Source organism: Pongo abelii, chromosome 19 (assembly GCF_028885655.2).
Source record: "Pongo abelii isolate AG06213 chromosome 19, NHGRI_mPonAbe1-v2.0_pri, whole genome shotgun sequence".
NCBI classification, from domain to species: Eukaryota; Metazoa; Chordata; class Mammalia; order Primates; family Hominidae; genus Pongo; species Pongo abelii.
The window spans coordinates 51,659,082-51,685,515 of NC_072004.2; the positions used below are offsets into that span (position 1 = coordinate 51,659,082).

At 45.5% G+C, this 26,434-nt stretch overlaps 2 protein-coding genes and 1 long non-coding RNA gene across 7 annotated transcripts in view; 2 read left to right on the forward strand and 1 right to left on the reverse strand.

The window, feature by feature from the left end:
• HNF1B (HNF1 homeobox B) overlaps window positions 1-3,629 on the forward strand; it is a 58,951-nt gene extending 55,322 nt beyond the window's left edge. Inside the window, 1 exon segment of one of the 2 annotated variants that reach the window (NM_001131325.1) lies at window positions 2,664-3,627. In NM_001131325.1, the coding sequence (NP_001124797.1) occupies window positions 2,664-2,684 (21 nt within the window). In that variant the 3' untranslated portion in view covers window positions 2,685-3,627. 2 annotated transcript variants of the gene reach the window in all.
• On the reverse strand, window positions 444-24,609 carry LOC129051361 (uncharacterized). 3 transcript variants are annotated; one of them, XR_010138277.1, is made up of 6 exons: window positions 24,445-24,609; window positions 5,643-5,875; window positions 5,444-5,524; window positions 3,704-3,963; window positions 2,810-3,039; window positions 444-662 (listed from the first exon to the last, which is right to left on the reverse strand). It is a non-coding gene; the product is annotated as an uncharacterized LOC129051361 (long non-coding RNA). The 3 variants fall into 3 exon arrangements; XR_010138276.1 differs by lacking the exon at window positions 24,445-24,609 and having other exon boundaries at window positions 448-662; window positions 5,643-6,006; XR_010138278.1 differs by lacking the exons at window positions 5,444-5,524; window positions 24,445-24,609 and having other exon boundaries at window positions 452-662; window positions 5,643-6,006.
• DDX52 (DExD-box helicase 52) overlaps window positions 17,226-26,434 on the forward strand; it is a 62,287-nt gene continuing 53,078 nt past the window's right edge. Inside the window, exon 1 of one of the 2 annotated variants that reach the window (XM_002827313.6) lies at window positions 17,226-17,702. The gene's annotated coding sequence lies outside the window, so the exon portion shown is untranslated. The remainder of the gene's footprint in view (window positions 17,703-26,434) is intronic. The other variant, XM_054536769.2, reaches the window with a different exon arrangement.

The following is a 26,434-nucleotide window of genomic DNA, read 5'->3' on the forward strand; positions in this document are numbered from 1 at the left end:
TGTGTGTGTGTGTGTGCATTTGTTTACTTGTTTATTATTCAAAGCCTTCACTAGGAGGTAAATTCTGTGAAGAAGTGGGCGGGGTCTTGTTTACAGCTGCATCTCCAGTGTCTAAAAAAGTGCTAAGTACACAGTAGGCACTCAAACGTGTTAAATGAATTCACAATAATCACCTACTTCAAAGAGTCGATGTAAGAATTCGAGGCAGTGATGCTTGTGAAGCCCTTAGTATGGTGCCTGGCACACAGTAGGACGTCGATAAATGTTAGCTCTTACCATTATGTAACAAATCCTCTTAGAATAAGGATGCCCTTCACATTTGCCACAGCTACCACACCTTTCCGCGGTCTCTCAGAGATCTTCTGGGCCAGGCCGCCGTGGGGCTGCATGGGCTGGGCCTCCAGTTCTAAGGGACCACAGTGCACCCCTTATCAGATGTTTGTGTTTAGACTCTGAAGGAGGCAAATAACTCTAGTTCTTTTGACAACATTTTGGGCTCTGCCACCATTTTATTATGTGAGCAAACATTTGATAGCTGGGAAGCCCATCCCTAATGACAGGCCATAGAATCTCACTGGCGTCTCCTTATCTGCCCTTCTTGTTTGCTCTTCTTTTGAAACTTGCAAGGTCACAAGCCGTTTTCTCTCTCCTCCACCTGAAATCTGAAAATTGGAAAAAGGCTGATAGTGGGAAGTCAAGAGACTTGAGAGTGGGGGTGAGCCAGGGGAGGAAGAGGAGGCAAAGGGTATCAGAGGACCCTGACCAACGTCTCAAGAATGTGGAAGGGTCAGAAGCCTGTCTCTCCACATGCACGCACTGCTCAGCCCCCCTCTTTTTTTTTTTTTTTTTTTTTGTGAGACCGAGTCTTGCTCTGTTGCCCAGGCTGGAGTGCAGTAGCATAATATCGGCTCACCACAACCTCTGCCTCCTGGGTTCAAGCGATTCTCTTGCCTCAGCCTCCCAAGTAGCTGGTGCACCACCATGCCCGGCTAATGTTTGTATTTTTAGTAGGGATGGGGTTTCACTATGTTGGCCAGGCTGGTCTCGATCTCCTGACCTCGTGATCCACCTGCCTCGGCCTCTCAAAGTGCTGGGATTACAGGCGTGAGGCACCGCGCCAGGCCTTCAGCCCCACTCTTAAGAGCACTGAGGAGCAGCAGCGGCTTGGGCTGAAGAACCCCATGTTAATAATAACAGTTGCGCCAAGGACCACGCTCAGGACTCCACAGGTGTTGACTCATCTAATCACACAACAACTCCCATTTGATAGGGGAAGAAACTGAGGCACAGAGAGAGTAACTTGTCCAAGAGCACAAAGCTTAGTAGAAGGCTCCTCACCTCCAAGCATGATTGAAAGAGCACAGGCTGAGTGGCCACCTAGACAGCTAGTTTGAAGCTGTGGCTCCACACTCTCCTAGTTCTTAAACCTTGGACAATTCACTGACTCTCTTTTAGCCTTGTTTTCCTACTGTCAAATAGACATAATGGTATCCTCATATAGGGTCATGGTTGCAGCACTGATCAATGTGATAACAGTGGCCTTTAGTAGTATTGGTAGGTGTAAGTGTGTGTGTGTGTGTAAGTGTGTGTGTGTAAGTGTGTGTGTGTGTGTGTGTGTGTGTGTGTGTAAGTGTGTGTGTGTAAGTGTATGTGTGTGTGTGTGTGTGTGTGTGTTTGGGCGGATCTTGAGAGAATAAGCCACTAAGTCAAAGGCAGAACCTTAGATGCCAACAAAAGCAAAAGGGAAGGAGGAGACACAGGGAGACAAAAAGAGACTCCCCAGAAGTGAAAAAGGAAAGTAGTGACGCTCCATGACAGTTCAAATGAATAAGGCTCGGGCACTGGAGGGCGAGGCTGCCCTGAGTTGGGTGAGGTGGCTTCTCTCGAGGGCTTCTCCAGCCATTCTGGGGTCTCCTGCCCTGGCCCACCCACAAGGATGGCATCAGAAACCTTCAGCCTTTGGATCCTTTCCCTGGTCCTCTGAGTTTCTTATCCCAAAGAAAGAAATCCGTGGAAAGCACTTAGCAATTTGCAAAGCTCCTTCCTGATGAGTAGTTTGAGTGGTCATTTTCTCGTGTGCTTTCTGGCCTTGCTGCTCTAGGTGAGCAGCACTGGCACACCCTGGGAACTTGTTAGAAATGCAGACTCTTAGGTGCACCCCAGGCCTACAAGTCGGAATTAAACCAGAATCCACATTTTCACAGGCTCTCTGGTACTTATGGGTCCATTAAAGTTTGAGAAGCATTAGCATAGGAGACCTCTGCTCTTAGAGGTCTTAGGAAGAGACCCTTGCTTCCACGAGAGGCAAGAGCTCACCATCCAGCTGCTTTTTCAAGCACACTGAGCACTCTATAAATGCCACTGTCACAGAAAGAGGAGCCCAGCTTCAGGATTAGGGTCAGCAAGTTAGGACTATTTCAAGGTCCCCAGCAATTCACTTCTGTCTTCTGAAGTGGCCAGGAAAGCCGGCTCCCAGGTTTTCCTGCAGGAAGTGTGCCTCAGCATGAAAACTGCAGAACTGAGCAGACACGAGGCCCCCAGCCCTCCACCTGCTGCTCTTTGCTGGTTGAGTTGGGCATCAGCTCCCTTAGAGAAACCAAACTAATGGCCCATGTCCCTGCCAAATGACACAGCTGAGCACTCTCCCTCCTCTCTCTCTGCAGTGTCCTCTACAAGCCTGGTGATGCCCACACACCACTTACTTTGTGCGCAGCAACAAGGACCCTGTTTTCCACACCATCACCCTCTGGGCAGCTGTCATGGAAAAGCCCAGTGACCTGACAAGCACCTGCAAGAGGTCCCTGCTTACCTGACAGACGTCCTGCTGGCACCTCAGACAATCCACTCTCAGGAGGCGCAGCCCGAAGCCCAGCTTCCCTTCTATGCAGTATTGCCACGATGCCTCTCCCACGATGTCAAGGACTCCTGTCTGTCCTGGAGGCGGGAGACAAGGAACCGCCGAAGAGGAAGCAAGAAAGCCGTACTGTCTACGTTGTGATCCTTCATCGAACAAACTGATGCGAAAACTTGAATCTGTTACTGAAATGAGGAGAGAAGGACACGTGCTATTGAACTGAGCCAAACACACTGTAAATATCCGCAGACTCCCTCCCCTGCCCCCATCCCAAATGATCCTGAGATTTCTTTTAAAGAAGTAAATTTGTCCAATGGCTGTAAACTATAAACTACTGTAATTAAGTGCAATTTCCCCTCTGTGTCCTCTCCCCTCTGCCCTGTATATAATACTAAAGTGTCTATTAGTTTTCTTTGTAAAGGTCAGAGTCAAAATTTCAAAAGTGATCTGTCCCCTCTCTCTTCCCTCATGGAGAAACATCCTAAGTGGGAAGTGAAGCCCCTTGTCCTCTCCCTCAGGCCCGGACACTTACGGGGATGGCATACCTTGGACTGACTACCAGCTAACTCCAGTCTCCTGACATTAAGACACACCTCTGGATCCCTGGAGGGGCTGAACGTAGTGTGTCAGAGTAACATGCCAGCTTCCTGTGGGCCAGGAGTTCAGCCGTGCACTCCCTAAGAAACCCCAGGGCAGGGAAACTGGCTGTTTGATAGCAGAAGAAAAAGTTGCAGTCTCAGAAAGCCTTCCATTAAAACAATTTATTTTATCACTACCCAGAGTCTCATATTTCTGTCTCTGATACTTTCCCTGCCATGGTTCCACCAAGAACCCCTGGCCCCTGGTCACCTTGGAATTTTCTGTGTACTCCACTGGGATCACGTAGTGTGTCATCTAGGGGTATAGAGAGGCGGGTGGCCTTCTCTTGCCGTCATGTTCCCGGTGTCTTTGTGTAGGCTTTACTGCTAATTGAGGTAAAGGAGAGTTGAGTCCCCCAGTAAGACTCCACAAGTCGCTCAGGGGGAATCTGGCCAGAGCAGGAGCTGGCACCCTTTTCTTCCCTGCAGCTGACAGGGGTAAAGTCATAGAGTCAATTCTTGGTGGGTGACCTGTGTGATAGAAACAGACAAAAAGTAGGATGAATGAAAACCCTGCGGGTAAATTGTTTAGCCTCATTTAAAGCATTAATTCCAGCCTTTCTTCCTGCCCTCCTTTTCCTTCCCTTACAGCTCTCAGTCACTAAGTGAATGAGCTCTTGTGGATGTCACCTCTTGCCCAAGAGTCTCTCTCTGGTGGGGATGCTAAGGAATACAAATAGTCCAAACAGTAAAAAGCCAAAGGCCCAGAGACTCCACCAGCAGGGACTTTACCACAAATAATTCAGTGCTGACTCCAGAAGAAAGGAAGATAGACCCGTCTTCTTTGCTGTTTCCTTTTTTGCCAAACAGCATAGGCCTACTGGCCTGTGGTTCTTCGCTTTTAGGCAGAGCATGTCCCAATGAAAGTGGAAGCAAAGACTGTGCTAACCAGGCCATGAGTGATGGATTTTTTCAAAATCCCATTGTAGTGGGAGATTCAATTCTCAGGGAGCTGGGCAAATTTACTGAGTACCTACTCTGTGGCCAGAGCAGGAATGGATGGATAAGGAAATACTGACTTTAATTGATCCCTAGCTCCCCCTAACAATGTAATTTGGATTGAAACAGTCAAGAGAAAAGTTCATGACTGGGTTGAGGAGGGCTGAGGACAAGGCCGAGCACTACATATGGAGAGAGGCCAAGATCCCCTTTCATTAGTTGAGCTGTCCTGTTGGATGGCTCCTGTGAGCTCTGGGAAGAGGAAAGGAATATAGGCCTCAAGCTCCAGCCCCAACTGAAGCCCTATATCTGGACTCGTGTTGTTTCTGGAAAAGCAAGCATCTGCTTTTGGTAGATTTTAGATCTTGCATTTAGACCCTGAAAACCCAGAAGGTCATATTTATCTAACAGGTCATCTGGGCAGAGGTGTAGATGGAAGAGAGGGAGGATGGCTGGGTTGGGGACAGTCTCTAGAGAGTTTTCCTAACGAAATCCTATTTGAACCAAGATATGTAGACAGCTGACCCTGGCAACTGAGAGCCCCAAGGATGGTTAGCTTCACCTTTCTAAATCAAACAGGGACCTCCCTCCACTGGCTATACAAGGGCCAAGGGGAATCCCACACTGAAGATTCATTGGCAAGCTTCAACCCCCACACCTTCCTCCCACCACCTGACAGACCAACGATCTCCAGGGTGTCTTTTCATACCCTGACCCCAGGCTCACAGACAGATGGTTCCATTTTTATCAGAGCCAGCTGTCACTTTCTAGGGTGAGCCTGAGGAAGGCAAATTTCATTTTAACATCCATGGATAGGAAATAAAATCAGTACTGAAAACTCGCCTTAAACTGTATTAAACTTTTCCATGCTAACCAGTTATGGGGTATTCCACCAAAGACAGAGATAATGCAGTGTTAGCTGCTGAATTCAGGTAGATAAGAAAGAATACAATGCAGACAGTCAGGGAATCTGAGCTCTTGGCCCACAGTTGGGGGCAAGTCTTTGAATTACCTTTGGAGCCAGAATTCCTTGATTAGAATCTCCAACTCCACTGTTTAACCTCCCTGGTCCTTAGCGTCCTGCTATGTGAAACTGGAATGATAATGGTAGTACCTACTTTATAAGATTGTTTGAGAAGTAAAAGGGTTAATATATGTTAAACACTTAGAACTGTATATACAATGGGTATTGTGTGTTAGTATCATCTCACCCCAGAGTGCCTTCTCCTGTAGTCTTGTGTAGTCTTCTGGGTTTGGTTGACATTTCCAGATAACTTCATCACCAACTTGACGTTTGGTTAAAAAAAAAAAAACTGCCAATAATTGGTAACATTTTTGTTCATCTGTATGGTATATGGCAAATCTCAGTGGTAAACCAAGGCTGAGTCGGGAAGGAGAGGCCTGAGAGAAGAGAAAGGCTTCACTGGAGAGAGTCTTTGTCCTCCTTAGGAAAAGAAGAAGATAAAATGTGATGATCTTATATGAGTGGAAGGGCCATAGAGAGCACTGGGAAGATGGAACTAAAACTGGCTTTGTGTTCTAAAAAGTGGGTTGGGGATCATGGAGAAGTCCAGTGAGCAAGGAAGAGTGAGGGTCAGGAACAGGTGGGAGCTAACTTCTCTGTCCAAGGAAAATCAGGGTCAGTGTGTCCCCTTTGACTTAGGAATTAATTCAAACACACCATCCAAAGCTGCTCTGGAAAATGAGATATGACACATCCATGTCTTAATGCTTCAAACACATGCCAACAGCACCACACAGGCTGAATATTTATGAGAAATTGCAATCAGCTGAACCAAGTGTCTGTTAGGCCCCTCCTCCCCACCCCCCTCCCTCCTCCTCTTCTCCTGGGTGCAGAGGTCATTCTAGCTGGACAAATACTGGATTGTCTGCCGAGATTTATAACATGACTATTTTACAAATGAATCTTTAGAGTGTGCAGGACTTTGCACGTGCCTGGATGAACATTCCTTTTTCCTGGGTGCATGCCTATAGAGAAAACACTTTCTAAGGGAGAACCCGCAAAGCAAATATGAGGGGGACAACATCAAAAGCAGGAAACACCAAAGCAGGCTTCACATGATCTGCATATGTACGTTTATGCCAACAGACCATGCAACACAAAAACCATGTTTCTTTCCCCCGTCTTTTATTTTTTCACCAGATACACACCGTTATATTCCCCAAAGAAAGATTTCTTTCCTGTGCCATATTGTCTTGACATCATTAATGAACTGATATATTAAATTATCCCCAATTAATTATGAAGGTCGAAGGTGATAAATGGATAAAGCTAATTTTTTAAAAAGACCAAAAAATACCAGTATAAGAAAAATATGTCTGATTTCCTGAGCCATTACAAGATCTGTGTATATCTTTGCTTTTGGAAATATATAATTCAAAATAATATTTCCCCTTCATTTATGCAAGAAATACTTACTGGCACTTGCTGCATGTCAGGCACTATCGTTCTAGACACTGGAGATCTATCAGTAGACCAAATAGATAAAAATCCTTACCCTCAGGAACCCTAGATTCTAGTCAGGGAGATAGCAAATAACTGTGTGAATATATGTATGTGTATGTGTGTGTGTCAGATGATTTTAAAAATCTATGCAAATTGGCCAGGCGTGGTGGCTCATGCCTGTAATCCCAACACTTTGGGAGGCCGAGGCAGGCGGATCACCTGAGGTCGGGAGTTTGAGACCAGCCTGACCAATGTGGGGAAACCCTGTCTCTACCAAAAATACAAAATTAGCCAGGCATGGTGGTGCATGCCTGTAATCCCAGCTACTCGGGAGGCTGAGGCAGGAGAATCGCTGGAACCCGGGAGGCGGAGGTTGCAGTGAGCGGAGATTGTGCCATTGCACTCCAGCCTGGGCAGCAAGAGTGAACTCCATCTCAAAAAAAAAAAAAAAAAAAAAAAAAAAAAAAAAAAATCTATGCAAATTATAGCAGGTAAAGGAGATACTAGGGGTAGCCATTTATTTTTATTTATTTATTTTTAATTTTTTTTGAGACAGTGTCACTCTGTGGCCCAGGCTGGACTATAGTGACACGGCATCGGCTCACTGCAACCTCCACCTCCCGGGTTCAAGCAATTCTCCTGCCTCAGCCTCCTGAGTAGCTGGAACTACAGGCACACACTACCATGCCCGGCTAATTTTTGTATTTTTTAGTAGAGACAGGGTTTTGCCATGTTGGCCAGGCTGGTCTGGAACTCCTAACCTCAGGTGATCTGCCCACCTTGGCCTCCCTAAGTGCTGGGATTACAGGCGTGAGCCACTGTGCCCAGCCTGGTAGCCATTTTAAATAGTATGGACAAGGAAGAAGAGAGTGGCCACTGAGAACGTGAGGTCTGAGAGCCCTAAGGCTGCTGAGTGACCCATGTGGACATCTAGGAGGAGAGCATTCCGAGCAGAGGTAACAGAAAGTGCAAAGGCCCTGGGGCAGGAACAGAAACATATAGCAGAGCAGCTAGAGCAGAGAGAGAGGGAAAGTTCTGGTTCACAAAGGTAAACAGGTGCAGGGGCACGATGACAAAGGGCCTTGTGACCATTTGTAAGGACTTCTGCCAACTGCTGTAAGAACTTTGGCTTTTACTTTGTGTGAGCTGGGAGCCAGCAGAGAATTTTGAATACAGCAAGGACAAGATATGACTTCTGTTTTAAAAGGATCCCTCTGACTGCTGAGCTTTTGGGGAAGGGAGTGCCAACAGTGACAGCAAAGAGATTATTAGGAAGTTGTTGCCATAATCTAAGCATGGGTGATGAGAGGTGATCTGATTGTGTATTTTGAAGGTAGAGGATTTGAAGATACCAGGATTTCCTGATGGTTTAGATGTAGAATGTGAGAAAGAGTGATCAAAAATAATTCCAAGATTTGGGCCCTAAACAAAGTAGGAAATAGAAATTAGTGTTGTTGGCCAGGTGTGGTAGCTCACACCCATAATCCCAGCACTTTGGGAGGCCAAGCCAAGAGGATCGCTTGAACCCTGGAGTTTGTGACCAGCCTGGGCAACATAGCAAGACTTGTCTCCACTAAAAATTAAGAAAATCCAGGTATGGTGGCGTGCACCTGTGGTCCCAGCTACTCAGAAAGCTAAGGCGAGAGGATTGCTTGAGGAGGTCAAGGCTGCAGTGAGCCAAGATTGCACCACTGCACTCCAGCCTGGGCAACAGAGCAAGACCCTGTCTCAAAAAAAAAAAATAAATAAATAAAAAATAAAAATAAAAATAAACCCTGCTATTGTAGAAAATGAAAAACAATGTTACACAAACATAGGCTGTATCTTGGTTATTCTTTAACGTGGTACCTTAGGAAGCATCTTAGTAGTATGTTATGCTGTAATGTGATATTATCATATCCCTAATATGATGTCAGGCTCTTCAGTAACATGACATTCATTTGGTTGATGCATTAGTCCGTTCTCACACTGCTATAAAGACATACCTGAGACTGGATAATTTATAAAGAAAAAAGGTTTAATCAGCTCACGGTTATGTGGGCTATACAGGCTTCTGCTTCTGGGGAGGCCTCAGGAAACTTACTAAGATGGTGGAAGGTGAAGCAGAAGCAAGCACATCTTACGTGGCAGGCAGGAGGAAGAGAGAGAAGGGGGAGGTGCTACATACTTCCTTTTTTTTTTGAATGGTAGTTTTGTTTTATTTTATTTTGTATATATATATTTTTTATTATACTTTAAGTTCTAGGGTACACGTGCACAACGTGCAGGTTTGTTACATATGTATACATGTGCCATGTTGGTGTGCTGCACCCATTAACTCGTCATTTACATTAGGTATATCTCCTAATGCTATCCCTACCCCCTCCCCCACCCCACAATAGGCCCCTTCCTGTGTCCAAGTGTTCTCATTATTCAATTCCCACCTATGAGTGAGAACATGCAGTGTTTGGTTTTTTGTCCTTGTGATAGTTTGCTGAGAATGATGGTTTCCAGCTTCATCCATATCCCTACAAAGGACATGAACTCATCATTTTTTATGGCTGCATAGTATTCCATGGTGTATATGTGCCACATTTTCTTAATCCAGGCTATCATTGTTGGACATTTGGGTTGGTTCCAAGTCTTTGCTATTGTGAATAGTGCCACAATAAACATACGTGTGCATGTGTCTTTATAGCAGCATGATTTATAATCCTTTGGGTATATACCCAGTAATGGGATGGCGGGGTCAAATGGTATTTCTAGTTCTAGATCTCTGAGGAATCGCCACACTGACTTCCACAATGGTTGAACTAGTTTACAGTCCCACCAACAGTGTAAAAGTGTTCCTAGTTCTCCACATCTTCTCCAGCACCTGTTGTTTCCTGACTTTTTAGTGATCGCCATTCTAACTGGTGTGAGATGGTATCTCATTGTGGTTTTGATTTGCATTTCTCTGATGGGCAGTGATGATGAGCATTTTTACATGTGTCTTTTGGCTGCATAAATGTCTTCTTTTGAGAAGTGTCTGTTCATATCCTTCGCCCACTTGTTGATAGGGTTGTTTGGTTTTTTCTTGTAAATTTGTTGGAGTTCCTTGTAGATTCTGGATATTAGCCCTTTGTCAGATGAGTAGATTGCAAAAATTTTCTCCCATTCTGTAGGTTGCCTGTTCACTCTGATGGTAGTTTCTTTTGCTGTGCAGAAGCTCTTTAGTTTCATTAGATCCCATTTGTCAATTTTGGCTTTTGTTGTCATTGCTTTTGGTGTTTTAGACATGAAGTCCTTGCCCGTGCCTATGTCCTGAATGGTATTGCCTAGGTTTTCCTCTATGGTTTTTATGGTTTTAGGTCTAACATTTAAGTCTTTAATCCATCTTGAATTAATTTTTGTATAAGGTGTAAGGAAGGGATCCAGTTTCAGCTTTTTACATATGGCTAGCCAGTTTTCCCAGCACCATTTGTTGAATAGTGAATCCTTTCCCCATTCTTGTTTTTGTCAGGTTTGTCAAAGATCAGATAGTTGTAGATGTGTGGTATCATTTCTCAGGGCTCTGTTCTGTTCCATTGGTCTATATCTCCGTTTTGGTACAAGTACCACGCTGTTTTGGTTACTGGGTGCTACACACTTTCAAGTGACCAGATCTCATGAGAACTCTAGCACGAGACAGCACTGGGGGATGGTGCTAAAACCATTAGAAACCACCCCCCATGATACAATCACCTCCCACCAGGCCCCACCTCCAACATTGGGATTTACAATTTGACATGAGATTTGGGTGGGGACACAGAGCCAAACCACATTAGTCAACAAGTGTTTATTGAGTGCTTACTATATGCTACATACTTCTCTAGGTGTGGGAAGAAAAGCAGTTTAAAAAAGGTCACTTCCCTATGGGGCTTACATTCAACTGGGAGGGAGCCAACAAGAACTAAACAATATACTAAATATATACTAAATAAACAAATATACGAGTGTTGATACATACTAGAAAGAAGAACAAAGCAGAGAAAGGTGAATGAGGAGGGCAGGGAAGGAGGTGGATTTATATTTGCATAGGTATCTTTGCTTTCCAAGATAGGATTTCTTTTGGGCATCCTGACCAAAAAGATAACTGAGTGAATATTTCTGAATCACCTGCACTGCCTGCTGAAGACTTCGTTTCCCTACTGCTTCCTCCTCTAGGAGATTCTATCAGTTCCCCCTTTCTGCTGTAACAAATTACCAAAAATGTGGTGGCTTTAAATAACAGAAATTTATTCTCTCACAGTTCTGGAGGCCAGAAGTCCAAAATCAGTATCACTGGACCAAAATCAGGTTGTTAACAGGCTGTCACTCACTCCAGAAGCTCGAAATTTAGGAGAATCTTACCTTGATTCTTCCAGCCTCTATTGGCTGTCAGCAGTTCTTGGCTTGTGGCCACATCACTCCTATCTCTGCCTCCGTGGTCACGTCGCCTTCTCTTCTGTGTCAAGTCTCCCTCTTCCTCCCTCTTATAAGGATACATGTGACTGTATTCACAGCCCACTGTGTTGCTTAGGATAATCTTCCTTAATCACATTGGCAAAGACCCTTTTTCCTTTTAATGTAACATTTACAGGATGGAGGGATTAGGACCTGATATCTTTGGGGGTCATTATTCAGCCTAATACAGAGACTTTATCACAAACCCACACATTCAAAGCCAGAAAAGAGAACTTAAGGTGATACTTTCTTTTGTACAACTTTTTCTATTATAATTCATCATTATTTTCATAAAATAGGTTGTCTTGTCCAGGAAACATGGATGGTAACAAGAAAGACACTTGTTTCTTAATCATTACAAAATCTACTTTCAGGAACCACACTTTGGGGCACTTGAATCAATAAGTCAATGAAAAACTTAAGCATGTTGCTCATGTTTGTATCATGGAGACAAAACAATAGTTTGCCACTGTAGTTAGGGTTAACCACTTATCTACTCATTTGTTCATCTAGTAAATATTTACTGCTGCCTTATAGAGTTGTGGTTAAGAGCTCAGAGTAAGGAGTAATTCAAATCTGATTTCAAATCCTGACTCTACCACTTACAAGCTGTGAGATCTTTGGAAGGCAACTTAACCTCTCCGAATGTTTCCTTACCTGAAAATGAGGTTGTCTGGGGATTAAATGAGATAGAAGATGCATAAAGCCCTTTGCCTGGTACATAAGAAAGGGCTCAATAAATGTTCATCATTAGCATCCAATTCAGGAATACAACATGAGATAGCACAATGGGCCCCTTCCCTACTGTCACTGTCTTCCTCCCACCAGAATATAGGTTTTGTGAGAGCAGGGATGTGGTGTTTTGTTCACTGGTTTGTCCCCAGCATCTGGTACGTGACACACATTGGCACTTGGTAAATATTCTTCGAATAAGTGAATGTGTGTATGTGTATCATGGAGTTTACTGGTTTTATGTTTGGAAAATGACCCCAATACACACCTCCCACCACCACTATCACCATCACTCTCTGGGGCCTCCCAAGATTCAAAGGAAGAAGCAAGTCATTGGTATTACTTCTATCACTGGGGATAAGGAGAAAGAAGAGATGAAAATGGCAGTCCTGGGTGGTGTTTTATGGCTAGTGTATTACTATGGATAGTTGGAAGTGTGACTTGTTTAGTACTAAACTAAAAGTCAAAGTTAAAACAATTGAGAGAGCGAAGGAAAAACAGGCCACCTCTCAAACTCATTTCAGCTTCGAGCTGGCACTAAAAAGGGGGGAAAAACCCAACACTTATGCCTACCCATGGGTCCAATTTCTGTATATCACCTGCAAATACTCCTACTATTCACAGAAAGAAAATCAGATTGCAAACTTCTTAAGGACAAAGACCTTATGTTATGCCTACCAGCCTAACCCAGGTTCTTCATTCCTTTGACTATATTCTTGGTACATTTTCAATATGCAAAACACGTAAGTGCAGTGGGGAGACACTGCACTCGAGTGTGAGTGCTCATTCAACAAACCTCTTTTGCACAGTGACTTTGAGTCAGGCATGGTAGTGGGTGGTGGGGATTCTGAAATGCCCTGAAGTAGTTCCCAGCCTGGCTGGGGAGACAGACAACTTAGCAAGTGATTTCAATTACAGAGTGTAGGTGTTAGAAAGAATACTGATAGGACAATAGAGGAAGTTCTGCTTGGATGGCAATCAGAGAAGTTTCCTTGGTAGATACGCAAACTGTGTCATGAAGAATGAGTGACAGTACACCAGGTGAATGGGGAGCAGAGGATAGCGGAGGAGGCATTCCAGACCCACAATGCAAAGCGAATCTCCAAATCAATGAGTTCATAGTGTGTCAGTCCAAATCCTCTGTCCTCATTGATTCCCCCAACCCAGCTCTGCATGCCTGAGACCCCTGCCTGAACTTCTCTTGCCCTGGCTCTGTAAATCATGATCTGACAGAGTGAAATGTGTTCTCCAGGCTGCAGGGTGTCAGGTCAAGGTAATGGGTCACTGGTCAGCCGGTGCCCCAGCAGAGTGAACCAGGGCCTGAGAATCAAATATGTAGCCCCCACATCTCAGATGAGCAGAGGTGGGGCATGGGGTAAAGCATGTGATGTTTACGTTCAGAAACTGCAAAGCCACTAGCTTGCAAAGTGTCATTACGTCTGCAGGTGGAGGGTAATTTTCCTGTTACTCAAGGTCTCCTAATCGGGCTCTGATTGGTTTCTGGGGAATTGTTTTATGACCCAGAGCCAGGCAGCGATAGATAGGAGATGTGGTTTGGTGGGCAGCAGTTTACAAGGCAGGAAATTGCTTCACTGGGCACAACCATTCATAAGAAACACCTCTGGGAAAAGGAGACCCGGGATCCTGGCAGGTCCACCCCTGGCCATCTGTTTACATCAGCAACAACCCACGTTCCTGGTTATACAATGTGGCAGCGTCATTTTGAGTGGGGGATCTTTGCCTCTTGGAAGAATAAACACATTCCTCACTCTCAATAGAATTAGCAGACCTCACAGACTTTTCAGTGACTCTCTTGGAGGCCTTAATGTCATAGGAAGGTGACTCTAAACATGATTAGCTGTACAACCTCATTCATTCCAAATTCAGTTGAATTTTCCTTTAAGGGCAGTGAAGGCTTAGATGAAGATACTCCAAAGGTGAAGGGTGGAAGTGATAATCCTTTGTCAGGATTGTCAGTTGCCAAAGCCATGCCAAGTTTCTTAGGAACAATCCATTAGGGCTGGGCATGGTGGCTCACGCCTGTAATCCCAGCACTTTGGGAGGCTGAGGTGGGTGGATCATTTGAGGTCAGGAGTTCAAGACTAGCCTGGACAGCACAGCGAAACCCTGTCTCTACTAAAAATATGAAAGAAAAAAAAAAATAGCTGGGCGCAGTGGCGTGCTCCTGTAATCCCAGCTACTCGGGAGGCCGAGGCAGGAGAATCCACTTGAACTCAGGAGGCGGAGGTTGCAGTGAGCCGAGATTGTGCCACTGCATTCCAGCCTGGGCGACACAGTGAGACTCTATCTCAAAAAAAAAAAAAAAAAAAAAAAAAGGAAAAATCCATTCACGGGCTTAGGGTCATTGGTCAGTCTAGGGAGGAGGAGGCAGGGCTGTGGATTGTTCGGACACGTTGCACACATTTCCGTTGTCCCATCAGCTCTGCAATTCCTTAGCTGAGTTCTAGAGTCCAGAGTTTTTAGCACCTAGAGCCATCAAATCCGCGTGCGCCATGGGGAGGAAAGATAAGGGGCAGTGGCAGAGTCTCCAGAACCACAGGGGTCTGTCTGGAGAGTCACTGGAAGCCTGCAGCCCAGCATTGTTCAGTAAAATCAAGAGATGCCAGGCATGGTGGCTCATGCCTGTAATCCTAGCACAAATTAGCCGAGTGTGGTGGCATGCACCTGTAGTCCCAGCTACTTGGGAGGCTGAGGTGGAATGATCCCTTGAACCCAGGAGGCGGAAGTTGCAGTAAGCCAAGAGCCAAGATCATGCCACAGCACTCCAGCCTAGGTGACAAAGTGAGACCCTGTCTCAAAAGAGTCATGCCCCAAAGCTTCCTCCTCCCCACCCTATTTGTAAACTCCATCTTATTCCCATCCTGGCCAGGTGAGCTTCGCCTCCCTAAGGTCTCAGGTTCTGTGTCTTTGAAATGGAGAGAATCATGGCACTTAACTTCACAGCCCTAATGTGAGGACTAAATGAAATAATGAATTTCCTTACTCTTAAGTGTGTTTGCACACTTAAGGTTTGGTGCATTTTCTCTGGGGCCGTTGAGCAGGTGGAGGGACTTGGAGGTGAATTTCATTTTACGTTTGTTTTTACTTTCCATATGAGGAATCATAGACAATCTATTGTTATCCCTGACTTAGTCCAGGAGCTACTAACTGTGTTCTTAGGCCATTGGGCAGAACATCCAGGAGCAGTCAGCAGGAGAAAGCCCTGGGCTTGCCCCATTTGAACTTGCTTTGTTTGCTTCCATGGAGACCATTTGTTTAATTTTGTCTTCCACTTGCAAATTCTAAGGGGGCCCGGACCATGCCATTCTTGCTTACCACTATATCTCCAGGACTTCATACAGTGCCTGAAGCATAGTAGGTTTTCTATAAAGACTTGTTGAATGAATAAGAAAATGCATTAATATGTGAGTGAAAAAATGAAGGCATCACACCTCTTTAAAAACTTAAAAAACACTAATACAGTGAATCCATAATAAACCTATATGGACTTGGGATCATAGAACTTCTCCATTACCAGATAAAATGTAGTCTTTACTCTGTTTCCTCGTATAGATAAAGCAGTTGTGTCAGGGAACACTAAATGGGGTATTGTGCTAAAGCTACCAAGGCAGTTGTGAGAACAATCCCTAGACCAGGACCCTTTAGATAGATAATTAGTTCAAGTATCTGCATTAGCTGTTAGTTGTTTTTGTTTTTTTGAGACGGAGTCTCATTCTGTCTCCCAGGCTGGAGTGCAGTGGCGTGATCTCGGCTCACTGCAACCTCCGCCTCCTGGGTTCAAGCGATTCTCCTGCCTCAGCCTCCCAAGTAGCTGGGATTACAAGCATGTGCCGCCATGCCTCATTTTTGTATTTTTAGTAGAGACAGGGTTTCACCATGTTGGCCAGGCTGGTCTCGAACTCCTGACCTCAGGTGATCTGCCCGCCTTGACCTCCCAAAGTGCTCGGATTACAAGCGTGAGCCACCGCACCTGGCCGTGTTAGTTGTTGTGAACTGCCCTCAGGATCCCATGCTCACTGCTGCTTCTGCCCTACTCATTCTCTGTGAAGGAGACTACAAAAAGATTGATGGCCATTGCCCCAGACATCTGGGGAATATGATCACTGGCCACCTGATCTCCAAACCCTGCTGTAGGGACCAGGATAAGCCCAGAGGTGGAGGGATGGTCCTGTGGGGTCAGACTGAAGGAGTGTGTGACCAGGGCAGCATAGGCCAAATCCAGAAGAGTGTTTCCAGGTCAAGGGCATGGACCATGCAAGTGTGTTAGAAATCCACTTTGGGGTGGCACCCTGAATGTGGCACATTTGGGCCTGATGTCCCAAAAGGCAAGCTTCTCAAACTAGGGTAATAGGGCTGTGAGCCAGAGGTTGCAAGAAGTCACAGGAAAGATGGCTTATCTTCCTGGAGTGTCCATTTTATTCAGATATAAGAAATGTTAACTGTATTTTTCAGTAAAAGCAAACTGATGGATTATGGTAGAAAACAGAAAATTTAAATGTACTTTTTTTTTTTTTTGAGACGGAGTCTCACTGTGTCGCCCAGGCTAGAGTGCAATGGTGCAATCTTGGCTCACTGCAAGCTCCGCCTCCTGGGTTCATGCCATTCTCCTGCCTCAGCCTCCTTAGTAGCTGGGACTACAGGCGCCCACCACCACGCCCGGCTAATTTTTTGTATTTTTAGTAGAGACGGGGTTTCACCGTGTTAGCCAGGATGGTCTCGATCTCCTGACCTCATGATCCACCTGCCTTGGCCTCCCAAAGTGCTGGGATTACAGGCGTGAGCCACCGCGCCCGGCCTAAACGTACTTTTAAGACAAAACATGGGGCTTCGAAGAAAGTTCCTGTGTGCAGTGATCTAAAACCCCATGCCCCTTGTGAAGTATGAATTCACTCTCTACCACTAACGGTACTTCACATGAAAAGCTTCAAAAGCGCTGACTGCAAAGAGCCGCACAGAAAACGCCACCCATGGACACTGCACCCCACTGCCCACACATACACTGCTAGGCCCCCACTCCACACAGTAAAGGTCCCCTCCATGAGACAATGGTATTGGGATGCAACAGCCTCTCATATCATGTGGGCTGACTCTCAGTCCCCAAGAGATCAACTGGCTGTCCTTCTTCCCGCAGGTTCTCAGAGATATCAGTCCCTGTCTGAAAGGAGGAGCTATACCCATGATGTTAATTTCTCTATTCCCACTGTCCAGCATGCTTGGCACAGATGAGGCATTCAATTAATGTGTGTTGGGATGAACTGAACTCCAGACGGATGCCTCCACCTCCTCATTCCTTCCTCCTGAGGGTGGAGGCAGCTGCAGCCTCAAATCCACAGGCAGCCTAAACAGAGTATGGGGCACAGCTAACAAGCACAGCTCCAGCTAGGGCCCAGTGGGGGCCAGTTTCACTTCTTTTGTTCCCAGAGCTAAAGGGCTGAAAAATCCATTCCAAGCGAAGATACTAGAAATTACTTTTATTCCCATTTTTGAGAGGAGGATACAAGTCATAAAGGAAAAGGCTCCACACGCTGTTAGTTGGCAAGTTATCAGCTCCACTCTGGAATATATCAAGACCAACGGCGAATAGGTATCCGAGTCTCTGGCATCTGTGGTAAGTTCACTCTGGGCAAACTTTCCCAAGACCTCAGGCCTCTGGTTGTCAAAGCAGCTTCCTGGGGTCCCCAGATCCAGCTCTTCCTCTGACCTCTAGGGAAGTGAAGCTTCAGTGGGTCTCCCCAACTCCAGTATAAGCCCCTGAGAGTGGGAATGGTGTCCAATTAATCTTTGTATCCCTACGGCTTAGCAGAGTCGCTGCACATAAGATACCCTGAAGAAATATGTGCTGGTAATGATGACACCATTCACCTAGTCATTTAACAAATATTTATGTTCTGTGCAGTCTTTTGGGCCTAGGAATTCAACGATGAATCAGAAACAGTGTCTTCCCTTAAGGGGCCCATAGCTTAGTAGGGAAGGCTAACAACTGCCAACTGCAATACGGTGTAAACGCAATGACAGAGGCCTGTACAGAATAAAGAGGCAGCACGAGGGCCGTCCAGCCAGTGCAGGTGCTGCCTGCTCTCTAGTTGGTGGACTCAGTAGCTTCAAGTGGGGACTTTTAAAGCCATTGAGGTGGGCTCAGTCTCCCGTAGCTGAAGTCATGGGAGGGCGGGGGAGAGGGAGGGTCATGTTCGAAGGTGGGCTTTCACAATCACAGGAATGCCCAGCGTGGGTGGGCCAGAGGGTGACCTTCTCATCACCCTGTAGGAAAGTGAGGCCCAGCTAACACCTGTTGGAACAGGTAACTCGCATTTGCCCATTGTCCTGTGTTTGCAGAGGAGGAGCAGGGAACTCCTCAGGGAGTAAGAGGGAATGGGTCACAACCAGGTGAGCCTCCTTTTGGCACCACAAGCATTAGCACATAGAGCGGCCGCCCTGAGCAGGATTTATAACTCCAGATTTCAAGGTCTTATCATAAACAAGCTCTTTCTGAATTGCAACATGTCAGGGGTAGGGGGAGCAGGCAGACAGAGACAGACTAGAGAGTGGTGTTGGGGGTGGGGGGTGTTAGAATGTGGCTGATAGGGAAGTTGTGGGGGAGAGCTGGAGCTACTCATGGCTAATATTGTATGGGACATGGAACCGGTTAATAATAATGCTTTGCTTCTTATCCCATTCCCATGGCCCAACCCTGAAAGGCAATAAACATGATTTGGAACATAGTGAAATCCTGGGGCAAGGCAAGCCCAGAGAGGCAAGCATTGTTTCATGCAGGCTCCTGCTCTCTAGAACTTTCTTCCCCACTCCATGGATTCCTCATCAGTGCATTTTATTCAGTGTGAGGAGGGGGTGGGTGGGCAATGTCTCTGGTCATTACCTAAGGCTTCTGAGCTGTCTCTGGGAAACGGCAAATAGCCCACTCATGCTGCTTTGGTGGGGATAAGGGGTGAAGCATGGGGCAGGAGTCGGGGAGGCACCTGGCAGAGGCATGATTGGGGACCTCAGGGCAAAGTGGAGAGACCTGCTGTGGCCCCTTAAGGCACCAGTGCTGCCCCTGGATGCCTCTTTCTCTCTTCAAGTCTTCCCTTGACTGTCATTCTCACCGGATGCCACCTGAATAAAGACAATGACCAAGGGAAGCAGCCTACTCTCCAATTGGCCCTGGACCACACTCCTGTAAACTACCTTGAAGGGAGGGGACTAGGTGTGCCCTTCACTACAGGCCTGTCACTAGCCCTTCTGGACTTGGGCCTGGTCTTCCTTCTGTTCAGACCAGGTGGGACGGCAGGCTCAGCAGGGGCTGAAAGACGTCCCTCGGAGAACCCCCAGAGCATGCCTCCCTCCTCCTGCTTCTCCCGAGACATCAAACACACCAGGCCCGGGTAGGCAGGTGGAGTTAATAAACACAGCGAGGCTTAGGGAAGGCATGGAGGCCTCTCCTTCAGACTCCCAACTCCAGCCCGAGCAAATCCCCTGTGACTTCAAAGCCAGCAGCTTGTTTGCCTGGCCACAGGGCAGCAACAATGCTTTCCCTTTTGACCTAAGAAAGCATCCTTGGGGCTGGGCGCGGTGGTTCACGCCTGTAATCCCAGCACTTTGGGAAGCTGAGGTGGGCGGATCCCCTGAGATCAGGAGTTTGAGACCAGCCTGGGCAACATGGTGAAACCCCATCTCCACTAAAAATACAAAAATTAGCTGGGCATGGTGGCACACACCTGTAATCCCAGCCACCTGGGAGGCTGAAGCAGGACAATCACTTGAACCTGGGAGGCGGAGGCTGTAGTGAGCTGAGATCGCACCACTGCACTCCAGCCTGTGCGACACAGTAAGACTCCATCTCAAAAAAAATAAAAAATAAATAAATAAATAAATAAACAAACAAATAAATAAGCATCCTTGGCATCGTTGCTGGAGGACTGCTGCCCAGGGTGGGGAGTGGAGAGGTCACTGACCTAAACCCTGCTAAGGGGCTGTGAGATAGGCATTCCTGCCAGCCTGCCCTGCTGATCCAAGACCAGGGGGATGTGTTGGGCAGGCCTGATAGAAACCGTATTCCCACACTCCTGGAAAGACTGACCCAGCCAGGACTCAGGGCAGACAGAACAGGCCCACCTCAACCCCGCAGGGCATGGCAGGCCACATCAATGCACCCGGGAATGGAGACCACACCATGCACTTGCTGGTCCCCTGACGGCCACCCTTATTTCCAGGGATTCGCACCATGAACGTGGCAGTATGTGTGCTTGTCTGTGCCAGGTGCATATGTATGCATAGAAGTGTGTACATCCCGGCTGGGCACAGTGGCTCACGCCTGTAATCCCAGCACTTTGGGAGGCTGAGGTGGGTGGATCACGTGAGGTCAGGAGTTCAAGACCAGCCTAACCAACATGGCAAAACCCTGTCTCTACTAAAAATACAAAATTAGCTGGGGGTGGTGACGCATGTCTGTAATCCCAGCTACTTGGGAGGCTGAGGCAGGAAAATCGCTTGAACCCAGGAGGCGGAGGTTGCAGTGAGCCGAGATCATGCCATTGTACTCCAGCCTGGGTGACAAAGCGAAACTCCGTCTCAAAAAAATTTTAAAAAATGAAATAAAAGAAAGAAAGAAATGTACACAACCCAGCGATCCCAGACATCGCCACACGGTTCTTTAGGAACGATGCTCTTGACTCGCATCCTGAAAAAAAATAAAGCTATACTTGATCTAAAAGCAAGGGCCTCCTATTGCTGCTATCACCAGTTTAAAAAATAAAATAAAAGCAAAAGCCAGAGAACTATACATGAGAAGCAGTAACAATTCAACCTGTCAGCTCAAGAAATGAAGAAACCTATCTTAGGACAGGAGGCTAACTTACCCTTCAGCTAACTTCTGCCAAGTTGATGATGAAACACTCATACTTTCAGGGATCCTCACATTGAAGTTTAAAAAAACCCCACATTGTAGCATCCAGCACCCAGTGGATCTTCAACAAGATGTTTTGGTAATGATTATGATGATTTTTTCCCTGAAGAAGGGCCCCCATGTATTCTCTATCCCATGCAAAAGAGGGTATGGAGAGTGTTTAAGCTCTTTCTGAAGATTTGACCTCACCGTTGTGACAGTGTAGGTTAAGCGGAGGTGTCTGGACACTAAAGTCACCCTGAGCTGGGTTCACATTCTTGTTTCTGTCACTTATTCCCTATGTGACCCTGACTACACTAACACTCCGAGCCTACGTTTCCTCATTCGGAAAGGAGCTAAAGCCTGCAGGCAGTTCCTGTCCTAAGAAAGTAATCATGTTCTTGGTGATTATAATAAGAAGTCATTTGGCAAAGAACAGCTCATGGACAAAAACCCAGGACTGGGGCTGCACACACCACACAGATATCCATTGCAGCTCCCTCCACAATTTAGTGAGACAGTGTAAGATAGTGATTAAGAGCCCTGGAGCTGGACTGCATGAACTCCAATCCCACTCTGCCACTTTTAGCTGTGTGACCTTGGACAAACACTTAATCTCTGTGCCTCAGTTTCCTCAACTGTAAAACAAAGATAATAACATTATGTACCACACAGGGCTGTTGTCCTTTGGATGAAATGAATTAACGTCATGAAATGAGTTTACATCTATAAAGTGCTTAGAACAATGGTGGCACATCACAAGTGTCACATGTTTGCAGTTTTTATTATTGCATTCTCAATGCTAGATGCGTACAACACTGTCCTTGTGAATACTACACAGGCAAAGTTACAAGTATTTAGTGCAGATAAGGAACATGTGTTGGGGTGGAGGATGTTTATTGACTTGTCAGTATGAGTTTTTGAGCAGGATAGGCAGAAGGGAGATATGAGATATGGGTAGCTAGGATTTCGGTCTCAAAAACATACCTCGAAGTTGATTTGTGCTAGTCAGATGGAAGGGTGGATGCCAATCCCACTAAACCAGGAGGTGTGAGACTGAGCTGAGGAGAGCACTCCTGTTGCCCCTTCCCTTCCTGTGGATCTTCCAACATCAAGTAAGGTTTTAAAAAATTCATGAAATGGTTTCATGTAAGAAATTGAGGCTGTAAGTGGTGGCTCACGCCTGTAATCCCAGCACTTTGGGAGGCCAAGGCAGGCGGATCACTTGAGGCCAGGAGTTCAAGACCAGTTTGGCCAACATGGCAAAACACTGTCTCTACTAAAAATACAAAAATTAGCTGGGTGTGGTGGTGCACGCCTGTAATCCCAGCCACCTGGGAGGCTGAGGCATGAGAATCGCTTGAACCTGGGAGGTGGAGGTGCAGTGAGCCAAGATCGTGCCACCGCACTACGGCCTGGGTGACAGAGCAAGGTTCCATCTCAAAAAAAAGAAATTGAATTTTAATTCTATAGTAAAAATCCCAATGTACCAGTGTTCTGAAATTTGAGGACGGTGTTTTATCCTGTCCTGGGACAGCAGTCCTAATGACTTTCCCTACCGCTGACCAAGCAGGTGTTTCCTGGTAACCTGCTGGCAGCCTCCAACTGCAGGTGCTGCCCCATTTGTCTCCAAAACAGAGTAGATTTCTGTCCTGGTTCCTTCCCCACAGACTTTGCTCTGTCTTGGAGAGTTCCAAAGTGCTGCAGGAAAGGGCATAGGGGATGAAAGATTAAAAACAAACAAATATACCTCCATGGCTTCTGGTCTGAATGATTAGGCAATGCAGGACAATTTGTCTTTGCATTCTGCAAGTGCAGGCCTCGCTCTATACAGAAGGCATGCTTGATCACATTTATAGATGGCCAATTATGAAGTAACTACACAAATTATTAAATTTAGTGAGGATATATATAAATTCCTGTCTTCAGAAGCATTTTTCTTCTCTTTTTTAACATACAAATAGTATATTTTCAGAAATGCAGTTCAAATAAAAAATATATGGAGGGCTTAATTAACCCTAAACTCACCACAAATAAGCAGTGTGTCATAGCTACTAAAGACACAAATCTAGACAGCATCAATAGAAGTAACTGTGTCCAGATGATATGAGGCCCACTTTGTTTGCAATCCAAATACATCTTAAAAACCTAGCCATCATTTTCTTTACTTTTGTTTTCTTTTTTTTTTTTTTCCTTGAGACAGAGACTCACTCTGTCACCCAGGCTGGAGGCAGCAGTGTGATCTTAGCTCACTGCAACCTTCCCCTCCCCTGCTCAAGCAATCCTCCCACCTCAGCCTCCCAAGTAGCTGGGACTAAGGTGCATGCCACCATACCCAGCTAATTTTTGTATTTTTTTTAAAGAGATGGGGTTTCACCATGTTGCCCAGGTTGGTCTCGAACTCTTGGCCTCAAGCAGTCCTCCCACGCTGGCCTCCCAAAGTGCTGAGATTACAGGCATGAGACACCAAACCCAGCCCCAACTAATTTTTGTATTTTTTGTAGAGACAGGTTTTTGCCATGTTGCCCAGGCTGGTCTTGAACTCCTGAGCTCAAGGGATCCACCTATCCCGGCCTCCCAAAGTGCTGGGATTATAGGCGTGAGCCACTGCACCCGGCCTAGGCAACATTTTCAAGAGGGACATTGGCCAACTAGAAAGCACTGAGAGGAGAATGACCAGGATAGTGAGAAGTCTGGAAACTATCTCATTCAGACAATAACTAAACCTCCTAGGGACAGGTAGTCTGAGAAACTAACAAATATGTGAAGAGCTGTCAGGTAGAGGAGAAAACATAACTCTCTAGATCAGTGGGCAGATTGTGGATTCACATGAGAATTTATTCAACAGCTTGCTGGTGAGGTAAACCCATCCCTGGCAGTTGGTAAATGCCGGAGGATGATCTGTCAGGGATGCAATACAGGGATAACTACATTACATAGAGAATTGGATAAGGCAAGAAGCCATTCAACTCTAAGAGCCAATGAATCTGTTTTTAAAAAATTATAAATAGGCAGAGTCTTCTGTTTAGGCAAAATAGGATACTTGCCTAAAACTCCCACTGTTAAAAAATCATTTAAGTGGGTAAAAGCATTGTTTGTTCTGAAGCATCTCTTTTAAAATGCACTCTATGGCCAGGCATGGTAGCTCACACCTATAATCCCAACACTTCGGGAGGCCATGGTGGGAGGACTGCTTGAGCCCAGGAGTTCACAGCTGCAGTGAGCCATGATCTGCACTCCAGCCTGGGCAACAGAACAAGACTCTGCCTCAAAAAAATAAATAAGTAAATAAATAATAAGATAAAATGCAATATGTTATCTGGGATGGGCAACATATTAGCACAGATAGATTTATCAGGTAACTAGCTGGAAGGAAGTGTGGAATCATGGAAATGGCATTCAACTGGAAATCGGAAGATCTGGGTGTGAATCTCCCACTTATAAACTGTGTGGTCTTTAGCAAGTTACTTACCTCTTTGAGTTTCTTTTGTTTTTTAAATTTTTTGTAGAGACAAGGTCTCCTTATATTGTGCAGGCTGGTCTCAATCTCCTGGCTTCAAACAATCCCTTCTGCCTCAGCCTCTCAAAGCGCTGAGTTTACAGACCTGGTTACCTCTTTGAGTTTCTGTTTCTTTATCTATTAAATGAGAATAGAAATACCTATTCTCAATCACCAAAGGTGTATACATTTTGAACACCAAAGATACATACATTTTGCTGGTACAGGTCTGGCAGGCACAGCATAGCTCTAAAGCCAATAGCTCTGGTGATATATCCCTGTTAAGGTGGCATGTCCCTTTAACAGCTATCCGCTTTCACCACCTGCATTCATTTCATTGCATTTTACTGGCTATCCCAGCCAATGCAATAAGGCGAGGAAATAAACAGGCATAAGGATTGGAAAGGAAGAAATAAAATTGTTGCTATTTGTTGACAATATGATTGTTTACATAGAGAACCCAAGATAACATATAGACAAGCTATCAGAATGACTGAAAGGATTGCTCAAGGTTGCTGGATTCAGAATCAATATACAAAAAGTCAGATGCATTCCTATACACCTGCAAAACTAATTAGAAAATGTAATCTTAAAGGGACCCTGTTACATATCTGCAAAAACTAAAACGTATTAGCAATAGATCTAATAAAAGAAGTGTTAACCCAAATGAAGAAAATTATAAAACTTTATTGACAGACATAAAAGAAGCCCTAAATAAATAGAACAATATACCATGTTTGTGAACAGAAATACCCACTATTATAAACACAGTCAATCATCCCCCAAATTTATCTGTAAATTCAATGCAATACCAAAAAAAAATCCAAACTTGGCTATATTTATATTTATATATAGTATATAAAAAACTTACAAACTAATCTTCAAATATGAACTAGAAAAGAGTCAAGAATGGCTAAGACACTTGGGGGGGGGGTTGTTTTTGTTTCTATTTTGAAACAGGGTCTATCTTTGTCACCCAGGCTGGAATGCAGTGGTGTGATTCTTGGTTTGCAGACAATTGCCTTTTTGCTATGTCCTCATATGGCCTTTCCTTGCTCATGGAGAGAGAACTCTCTCTCTTCCTCTTCTTAGAAGGGCACTAATCCCACCAAGAGAGTCCTACCCTCATGACTTAATCTAAACCTAATTACTCATTACTCCCCAAAGGCCTCACCTTCAAATACCATCACACTGGGGGCTAGGGATTCAGCATATTTAATTTTGGGGAAACATAAACATTCCCTCCACAACAGTCTACCAGGTACTTCAGACAATAAGGATGAAGGTGGAGTGAAAAATATAAAGATTGATGGAAATTTTTTCTTTTTTTCTTTTTCTTTTGAGACAGAGTCTCACTCTGTTGCCCAGGCTGAATGGCAGTGGTACGATGTCAGCTCACTGCAACCTCAGCCTCTTGGGTTCAAGTGATCCTCTCACCTCAGCCTCCTGAGTAGCTGGCACTACAGGCACGTGCCACCACACCTGGCTAATTTTTGTATTTTTAGTAGAGACGGGGTTTGCCACATTGCCCAGGCTGGTCTTGAACTCCTGGCCTCAAGTGATCTGCCTGCCTTGACCTCCCAAAGTGCTGGGATTACAGCTGTGAGCCACCATGCCCGGCCTGATGGAAATCTTTGAAAAACAATTAGGTTCCCAGATTCCCTTCCTTGCTTCATGCAGCCAGACCTTTGAAGAGGGTAAAACAAGAGTCTCTGGAAAGCAGAATAACAGACAAAGCTGAGCCCAGGTTACTTTGTCCAATCCATGAATCTCCCTTAAACATTCCTGACAAAGGGTAAGCCAGTCTTATGCTTGAACCCGTGCAGTGACAAAGAACTCTCTCCTTACCAGTAATAATAACAATAACTAACCCTTACTGAGTGCTAACTATGTGCCTGGCCCTTTAAGCCCTTCCCATATATTGACCCTTTGAAAGTTGGCTCATTCCAAATTTGGACAGCTC